The 10,231-nt window shown below is 40.2% G+C and overlaps 1 protein-coding gene across 2 annotated transcripts in view; it reads left to right on the top strand.

Moving 5' to 3' along the window:
• FAM76A (family with sequence similarity 76 member A) overlaps window positions 1-8,749 on the top strand; it is a 29,818-nt gene extending 21,069 nt beyond the window's left edge. For both annotated transcript variants that reach the window (XM_055397940.2, XM_055397941.2), the window contains 3 exons: window positions 2,889-3,024; window positions 5,853-5,954; window positions 6,487-8,749. In XM_055397940.2, the coding sequence (XP_055253915.1) occupies window positions 2,889-3,024; window positions 5,853-5,954; window positions 6,487-6,573 (325 nt within the window). In that variant the 3' untranslated portion in view covers window positions 6,574-8,749. The remainder of the gene's footprint in view (window positions 1-2,888; window positions 3,025-5,852; window positions 5,955-6,486) is intronic.
• Window positions 8,750-10,231: the final 1,482 nt, after the last annotated feature.

A 10,231-nucleotide genomic window follows, 5' to 3' on the forward strand; every position in this document is an offset into this window, starting at 1 on the left:
AACATAGGCTCTTTGATATAGTCTTAGCAATTTTTTTTGGATATGTATCCTCAGGCTATGTAGTCCTATTTGTTTACTTTTGCTTTTACAAAGGACTATATCAAAAAAAAGCTTTTGCACAATGAAGGAAACTATCCACAAGATGAAAAGGCAATCCACTGAATGGGAGAAGATATTTGCAAATAATATATCCAATAACAGCTTAATATCCAAAATATATAGAAAACTCATATATTTCAAGAAAAAAGAAACAGTTCTATTTAAAAATGGGCAGAGGACCTGAATAGACATTTTTCCAAAGAAAACATACAGATGGCCTATAGTCACCTGAAAAGATAAGATGCTCAATATCGCTAATTATCAGGGAAATGCAAATCAAAATGGCAATGAGCTACTGCCTCACACATATCAGAATGGCTGTCAGATACATGTTGGCGAGGATGTGGAGACAATAGCATCCTTGTGCTCTCTTGGTAGGATTGTAAGTTGGTGAAGCAACTAGTATGGAGGTGCCTTAAAAAATTAATAATAGAATTGCCAGCAATTTCACTTCTAGTTATTTATCGAAAGAAAACAGAAACACTATTTCAAAAATATATACATCCCAGTGTTCACTGCAGCATTAGTTACAATAGCCAAGATAATGAAAGCAACCTAAGTGACTGTTGATAGACAAATGGCTAAAAAAGCTATGGGGTGTGTGGGGGTGTGTGTGTGTACACAAACAATGAAATATTAGTCATAAAAAACAAAATCTTGTTATTTGCAACAACCTGGATGAACCTAGAGGATATTATGCTAATTGAAATAAGTTGGAGAAAGACCAGTACTGTGTGATCTCACATATATGTGAGTCTAAAATACAAAGTAAAATGAAACATAGGTGCAGAGAACAAACAGGTAGTTGCCAGAAGGTTGGGGGTGGGGGGATAGGCAAAACAGGTAAAGGAGCTACAGACCTCCAGTTATATAATCGATAAGGCATGGGGATGTAACATACAACATAGAGAATGTAGTCAATAATAATTTTATATGGACAGACGTTTACTAGACTTAGAGTGATTGCGATACATGCAAATGTCCAATTATGTATGAAGCTAACATAATATTGTATGTCAATTATATTTCAGTTAAAAAAGCAGGTAGAGCATATTAGCCCATTACTCTGTTTCATTTGTCACTCTGGTTATGGGTTTAAATAGATTCTGTTGGGTTGACGGAAGACAGTCCCACGGCAAGTTTGGAAACTGGTGGAGACTGTGATGGATCCTTTTAATATTTTCTCCTGCATGCCTTGTTTTATTATTTTACATGTTGTTTTTGTTACCCAGTAATTCTGGTTATTTATCAGTTAGCAAATCAGTGATCCATTGTTCCTCTGACATCCTCATATGCTTCATGTAGACTGAGGGCAGAATATTTTTATCAATGGACTGTCTTCCCATTCTAGCCATAGAAACACTTAACTTGGTAACTGAGGTTTGTCCAACAGTTCACCATGTTCTTTGGAGTTTCTACCTGTGTAGAAAATTGATGATTATTAGATGTTGTTCAAGATGTAGGAAAGATCCAACAGTAAGGGGGATCTGGAGTAGTTGCTATATTGATGTAGGGTGTTGGGAATCAGTATTGCAGTTTTCTAGGGAAAACCGGTTTGTGTTTTACTTTACAGGTTGCCCTGTGAAAAGTAGAGTTTCCTTTGGGTAGGTCTCTAGAGAAGAGTAGGATTTAACTCTCTTGGCAGTGATTTCTTAACTTGTATGGGTCTAACACACCTCTGACCAGACTAAGGAGAGCCTCGGATCCCCATCCTAGAAACCACCCCATTGCATGTATACATAAAATTGCATACACAATCTCAGGGGCTTACAAATTTCCTGAAACTTGCCTGGTTAAGACCGACTGAAAGGACAGAGTTCATCTGGCACTTTGACACAGTGTAGTGCTCAGAGACCGTCACAGGGAGCACCCTGCTGAAGCCCCAGGTGGTGATGTTGCTTTGCAGTTTGCCACCTGTTTGTTCCTTTCCTAACTAAATATCACAGAATTCTCCATACTGAAAGTGACAGTGCACAGGCCAATTGTAGTAGGGGAAGTTGGCTTCTTTCCTGTTAATTTCATCTTTTTTTTTTTATCACTTTTTAAAAAGATTGTATCTGAGATGGAAAGCAGCAGCTTCTCAGCAGCTGTACCACAGCATGGGCTTTGGAGCAGAAAACAAAGAGTCAAAATCGCTATGGGGTTCTTTAAAGAAAAACGCATGAAATTACAATTTATCCAGATTCTAGGGAAATTATCTAGTCACAAAAAATTGACTCTCACCCACAATAACTAGGGATCTTCAATGAACCTGAAACAAAGCATCTTTGGCTCTTATGAGGTGGCATTTATTTTAGTCCTGAATGTGAGCAAAGATGGGCTTTCCAGGGGGCGCTAGTGGTAAAGAGCCCACCTGCCAGTTCCGGAGACATAGGAGACACGGGTTCGATCCCTGGGTTGGGAAGATCCCCTGGAGGAGGGCATGGCCACACGCTCCGATATTCTTGCCTGGAGAATCCCCATGGATTGGAACTTGACACTCTACAGTCCATAGAGTCTCAGAGTTGGACACGACTGAAGTGACTTAGCACGCATGCACAGCATGCACGTGAGCAAAGATGCGGGAATGATGCAGGTTGTGGCTTTGGTTGGTATAGTTATCTGATGGCCACCTTGCTTGTGCAGTTTAGTAAATACTCTCAAGTCGGACGTGTATTGTGCTTGATGGCTGGGTTTCAACTAGTTGCTCCTGCTGTTGAAATTGCAGTCAAGTTGCCTATAATATGACCTCAGGTAGAAAAAAGTTTATGCATCCAACTGATATTTTCCCCCTCCATTTTCACCCTCAGCTTTTCCCCAGATCTGGCTCTGGACTCACCAGGCACTGACCACTTTGTCATCATTGCCCAACTGAAGGAGGAAGTAGCCACTCTGAAGAAGATGCTGCATCAAAAGGATCAAATGATTTTAGAGAAGGAGAAGAAGGTACTGCTTAGTTAGTGCTTCTCAGGTCAGAATGAGGCAAGCGGGTAAGATATGTGGAATAGGGCACGATGCTAACTGTTTAATGGATGTTTGTTGGATACATACCACTGATGCTCTGAGAGAGATACCCAGTGGCAAGGTTGGGATGTCCTAGGGAACAGCTTGCTGTCTGCCAGGATCGTGGCATGGCATTACCATTGTCAATCCCCTTCCGTCAAATGGTTTAGAGGGTTGACTTTTCTCGTTTGGAGGAAGCTTCCACTTGTAAGGGAGGACTGAAGTTCACTAAGCTTGCAGAGATGATGTGTAAAACCACAGTGTCCACCTCTTATTTCATAGGGGGCATACAGCAGAGTGCTACTCTTCTCAGCATAAGCTGTTCGGGGAGCTTGTAATCAGAGGGTGCTGAGTGAGCATGGAGTTGGGACAAGAGGAAGTAGTTACATAATTGAAGTTTTAATGCTGTCAGGCTAGGGGAACCTGATGCCTCCGTCTCTATTATTGGGATGGCTGTGTCCAGGGAACGGCAGTACAAAATATGTAGACCAAGGCTGCCTCGTCCCTGGACAATATTCCTGTAGGCCTTCCTGTAGTCACTACATCACTTTGTTTCCGTTGGTGACAACTCCCTTCCTGAGTGACCTGTTCTCTAAGCTCGTTATTATCTTCAGTGAAATCTTATTCTGGTCTAAGAGTCATATTCCCCCCTTTAGGGGAATTTTTTTTATATCCTTTTTCTGATTCATGTCTATTATTTCTTACTTTCAGATTCTTAGAGAATGTCTCGTTTTTGCCTTATTATTCTAATAACTAATAATAATAGTTAACTTCTATTGGATGCTTTGGCCTGCTATGCAGGAAACTGGGGTTCGGTTCCTGTGTTGGGAAGATCCCCTGGAGAAGGGAATGGCAACCCACTTCAGTATTCTTGCCTGGAGAATCCCATGGACAGAAGAGCCTGGCAGGCTACAGTCCATGGGGTTGTAAAGAGTCGGACACGACTGAGCGACTAACACACTTCTATCTGCCTATCCCTGTTCTAAGTGCTTTATATATATTAACTCATTTATCCCCATATCACTTTGAGGTAGGAATTATTATCATCATTCATAGACAACAGTGCCTTCAATATTTTTCCCCTTAGGATTCCTTCCTCTAGTTCTGTTTTCTCCCTGAGGCTGTATGTTGTTTTGCACTGTTTTCGGAATGCTGTGATGAGTGCTGACAAAGACATTTATGTTAAAACATTTTTTTAACTTAATTTATTTTTGGTTGCACTCGGTCTTTGTTGTGATGCATGGGCTTTTTGTCATTCTGTGGACTCTCTTGTTGCAGAGTACGTCTGTAGGTGCTGGGCTTCAGTAGTTGCAGCACACAAGCTCAGTAGTTACGGCTCGTGGGCTCAGAAGCTGTTGTGGAAGGGCTTAGTTGCTCCGTGACATGTGTAATCTTCCCAGACCAGGGATCGAACCGGTGTCCCCCGCATTGGCAGGCAGATTCCCATCTGCTGGGCCACCAAGGACGTCCTGCAATGTTAAAATCTTTATGTTCATTCTTTGATTCCTACCTCATCTTTCAGATGAGGAAATGGACCGAAAGAGATTAAACAACCCATCCAAATCACACAGCTGGTGAAAGGCAGAACAAGGGAATGAACCCAAATCTTTCTGACCCTCCCATTCGAATTTCTACTGTACTGTGTTTCTGCTCTCCAGTAAGGTGGAGGTTCATGGGAAGAGACCAGTATTCTTTTCAGTTTGCTACATGACTGTCAGATGAAAGCAGACCCAAGTATATTTTCTTTATGAACTAGATCAGAATGGCACATTAAAGAAAGGATTTTTGCAAAATAGAGACAAAATGAATACTCGTCTCTAGTGCTTTGCAGTCGCAAGATCTTAATTCCCTTACCTACAGCAGTGAAAGCACCAGAGTCCTAACCACTGGATCTCCAGGGAATTCCCGCAAAGTTAGGGTTTTAAAAGGAGCAAAAACAAATAGTAGATCGTTTGCCATAACTTTCAGGATCAAGATCACATTCCTTGGCTAGAACACAGGCTCTTCCGCATCATGTCTTCTTATCTGTGGCCTCATCTCCTGACACACGCGTCAGTCATCTGAATAAGTTCTCAATTATCTTGCACTCTGCCTGTGCCATACTGTTCCCTTTGCTTGGATGACCTTTTCTGTACCTCATGTTCCAGTTTCTACTTGTATCTCAAAACTTACACCTCATTTCTCTGATTTAACACCTCTTCTCTGTGCTCCTTGAGTAGCATAGTCAATAGAAGAAGTCCTGGAGTTTGAATTCTGACTCTGCTACTTGCTAACCACTTTATTTAATCCTTTCTAAGCTTTGATGTTCCCATCTATAAAATGGGAAGAATAATGTTACTATCCCACAGGGTTATCATAGGTTTGGATAAAATAATATAATCAAACAGTTTGCCTGGAATAGGGCAAAAATTCAGTAAATGTCAGCAGCTGTTATTTTCATGGCTTCTCTCAAACTGTCAGTCATATTTATTATAATCATTGATTTACTTGGAGTTGAGAATTTGAAAGATTATTGCCTATATTGAGTACATGAAATATCTAAAACCTAGCAAGTGGTCAGTAGCAGACATGGTAATGCAGAGTTTTTTGTAATTTTCAGGAAATCACTAGAAAAAAATAGGATACACAGTTCCCTGGCTTTGATTTAGGTATGGCTCTTTAGGAGGGCCCTGGGTTTCATTAATTTAGGGGACTGTTTAGCTCTCTGGTACCAAAACATTTTTCATTGCACAGAAATTTCTTCTGGTCACTCTGCGTTTTTTTCCCCTCAGATCACAGAGTTGAAGGCTGATTTTCAATACCAAGAATCTCAGATGAGAGCCAAAATGAACCAGATGGAGAAAACCCACAAAGAAGTCACAGAACAATTGCAGGTAACTCTGCTTATTTAATATGGTAACTCTGGTGTATTTAGCTGACGGTGTTTTAAGTGATCTTCTCTTAGATTTCTTTTTTTCTCAGAGAATTGACATGTCAATTGACATATTAAATCACCTTATAGATGACTTTTATTATTTTCTCTTGGATGTGTTTTATCTTCTTACCTCAAAAAGCAGTGGAATTAATAAATGTGTTCTTTGATTTTTGGATAAACCAGATGTGATTCCAGATGTCTAAATTGTAAATTCTGTTTATCCAGCACACTAAGGCACTGCATGGTTTGTTTGTGTTGCATAGAGCATCCGTTTGTAATAGTGGATCCCAGGAGATGCAAGTACACTGATTAACTTCCAGCAAATACTTGCTTCCCTCTCCACCAAACCCTAGAGCTTTTCTGTTGTTTTCTACCTCTAGAATGTGTTCACCTCTTCCTGACCTCTACATTGTCTCCCTTAGCATCTGCATGAAAAACATCCTATCCTGCTAAAACTTCCTTCGCTCACTGATTTTCTTTTTTTTTTTAAGGCCAAAAACCGAGAGCTCCTGAAGCAGGCAGCTGCCTTGTCCAAGAGCAAGAAGTCGGAGAAGTCAGGAGCTATAACCTCTCCGTGAGAGACCACGAGAATGCTCCCGGCAACAGCAAATGGATTCCTCGGTTAGGGTGGCAACCTGGCTGTTCTCTGGGAATTGCAAGCTTCCTTAAGAAATCTCTGTGTTATTACAGTTATCCTTCTTTGTGTGACTGCGTTGGGCTGAATGGAATCACCTGGTTTGTGCTGTGTTATGACTGCATGCTTGAATGTTTGGGGTTTCAAGCTCCCCCTCTCTCACACCCTCACTCCCCTCTCTACCTGCCAACCCTTCTCTCAGTACTACTGTCTCTCTCTTGCTACTTTTTTTTTTTCCTTTTTGTGGTGGTCACTGCTCAGTGTTATGTGCAGAATGATTTTTTTGTGTGTGTCATCATTGCATCCTGCCATACCCATGAGCAAGCAATTTGGCATTAATTACATATCACTGCCACCCTCTGAACTTTGAAAACTGCCACCTTAAGACTTGGTACAATGGAAGAGACTTTTTCTCTCCAATAAACCTTTTGCTTCAGGGTATACTCTTGGGTTTTTTTCCAGGTATATTATGTATGAACTTTGTACTATGTATAGCCAGAGTTTTATTTATTTTTTAAAAAAAGAAACTTTTTCTTGATAAAGGAATAATGGTAGCCTAGCTTGTTCTTCTTGTAAAAGTGATGCTTCTTTTTTAAAAAAAAGTACTACTCTTTAGCTTTTAGTGAAAGATCTTTCTTGTTACCTTGGAGTCTTAAAAACTGATTGCTAAGGTGAAACAATTCAATATATAAGTATGGAGTTAAGTGCCTTTTGGAGGGTTTCTTGGAAGAGCATGTAAGAAGATACTTAAGGGAGGTAGCAAAGATTTGGAGAGTCTGTCTTTCTAAGTAAGGGCAGAAAGAAAGGTTGTCCAGGTTGTACTGGACACTTCCCTCTCCCTCCCCTTTCTTGATTGTTTTATGTGACTGATTTTAAATTCTCACACTGCCACCTCTTTTTTTTTTTTTTTTAAAAAAAGCTCTTATATCAGTTGTTATACTGGGCCATTGTCAGATAGCTTTTTTTTAGATGATTCAAAATGGGTTAAAATTTGGACTACAGAGCATTTTGGAAGTTAGTATGAGCTGCTCCAGTATAGACTCTTGAGTGTGACTGGGAGAATGATATCCCTGTATGTACTGTCTCTCCACTCTTCCTCACCCACCGCTGCCTGTACACTCCCTGCTTTTAATGGAAATGTGTTGAAAACAGGTGCTTCTCAAAAGCAGCTTGGCCCCAACCTGAATTGTGTCCTGTTTTCCCTTCTTGACCCAGTAGGCACATGGATTTACTTTTCATGTGAGAGGATAGATTTGCATTTCTAGCCATACTCTCAGGTCCTTTGTGATGTTTGTGAAAGAAATTAGAGATGTGTGGTGTGCCATGAAACAGTAAAACCAGCTACTTTGGAATCCTTTAACGCAGGGGGCGATACTGGAGTTAGAGGTAATCATAAGGGCAGATGACATTTGTACCTCAGACTACCAGAAGTGTGGCAGTAAGTTTAACTTACTAGGCATTTCCCAGGAGCAAAAGCTTCTAATTGGTGAACATTCTCACGAGTAGAGCCATGCACTTAATTGGACAGAGACGTGGAAATGAGTGGTTTCCTTCAGATAAGAGGAACAATGGACCATGTTGCTTATCACTCTGGTAGGGGATGTAATTTTCTCTTCTAAGCAAGGGAAATGGCAGTGCTAAATAGTTTTGTAACTTTTTGAATGAGAAAATTTTAGGTAAAGACAAACTGTCAGATAATATTTTTCAGATGCATTTACATTGACTATGGGGAAAAGATTGTGAAAAAAGTTGCAGTCTTTTTTTTTTTTTAATTTTAAAGACTTGAGAAATTCTGTTACCTGAAGTGACAATGTAAAAACATATTTAGTTTTATACTAAATCTTTTTTTAAGGTCTTGGCATTTAATATAAAGCAAATCCATACATTTTCTAACTTTCCATGAGTTCCAAAAAGAGAAGGAAGAAACCTCAGTCTTGAAATTTTGGTTTTTAAAAATCATGATACTGTTTTACCATAAAATTGAGTAGCTAACTTTTGGTAACACCTTTTGTTTATTTGTATGTTTGTAATAATGGACATTTTAAAACACAGGAATGTTTTGGTTTGTACAGACTTTGAAAAATGTGTGTTAATAAAAATTCATATTGACTCAAGTATAATTATTGCTTTGTTTGTTTTTTGTTTTTTTCATTTATTTCTTGCTGGTTCACCAATAGACATATCCCATAATCCCCTTCAACCGAGAAGAGTCAGTTTGTCTTGTTTGTAGACTTTAAGCAATTAAAAGCCTAACAGTGCCAATAGGGAGTTTTATGTCCATCAGAGAATAAACTAATTTCTTTCTTCTGTGATTATGTTTATTCAATTCAGTTGCTTGCTTTATAAGTACTGGTGGGCAATAAGTATACAGCAGGGAAGACAACTGACAAACTTACTGTCCTCACGAGGCCCCCATTTAATAGAATATTGGCCAATGCCATTGTTCCTTGATTTTTATATTTACCATCATTATTCACAATTAATACAGGATGAATCTTCATACGGTATGAATGAAAGGTATGCCATCTCAAGGACAGGAATGTGTTGGTTTGAAACCCTGGCGCTAGTAGGTTTCTAAATTAGTAAGTGCCTTTCAGACATCATTGTCACATCCTGATCATTCTCTTCTGTAGGCTCAATGACAGTGTATTTCCTCTAAGTAAAGGTAGTTTTATAGGTGCTATGGTCTGAATGTTTATTCCTGCTCTCCCTCCTTGCCAGGGGCTTTCCTGGTGGCTCAGATGGTAAAGAATCTGCTTGCAATGCAGGAGACCTGGGTTTGATCCCTGGGTGGGTAAGATCCTCTGGGGAAGGGAATGGCTACCCACTCCAGTATTCTTGCCTGGAGAATTCCATGGACAGATGAGCCTGGCAGGCTACAGTTCATGGTGTCACAAAGACTCGGGACTGAATGACTAACACACGCACCCTGCCAAATTCATGTGTTGAGATCTTAATGCCTAGAGATGGTAGTTTTAGAAGGTGGGGGCTTTGAGAGATACTTAGGTTCTGCCCTCATGAATGGGCTTAGTGTCCTCATAATGGAGGTGTCAAAGATATCCCTTACCCCTTCTACCACATGAGGACAGAGCCAGAAGTTGCCTGCTATGAATCTGGAAGGGGGCCCTCACTAAGAGTGCAACCAAGCTGGCCTCTTGATCTGGGACTTCCTAGCCACTAGAAATGTGAAAAATAAATTTCTGTTGTTTAATAACTACCCAGTCTGTGTTATTTTGTTACAGAAGTTCAAACAGACTAAGACAGTAGACTGTTTATGACCATCTTTATTGTGTGAATTCTCTTAATTTACCCATTTGTTGTTTAGATGCTAAGTTGTGTCTGACTCTGTGACCCCACAGACTGCAGCACACTAGGCTTCCCTGTCCTTCACTGTCTCCTGGAGTTTGCTCAAACTCATGTTCACTGAATTGGTGATGCCAACCAACCATCTCATCCTCTGTCACCCCCTTCTCTTGCCCTCAGTCTTTCCCAGCATCAGGGTCTTTTCCAATGAGTCGGGTCTTCATGTCAGGTGGCCAAAGTATTGGAGCCTCAGCTTCAGCATCAGTCCTTCCAATGAATATTCAGGACTGATTTCCTTT

Source organism: Moschus berezovskii, chromosome 2 (genome assembly GCF_049115385.1).
Source record: "Moschus berezovskii isolate FMDL1 chromosome 2, NW_MosBer_1.0, whole genome shotgun sequence".
In the NCBI taxonomy this organism is placed as follows: Eukaryota; Metazoa; Chordata; class Mammalia; order Artiodactyla; family Moschidae; genus Moschus; species Moschus berezovskii.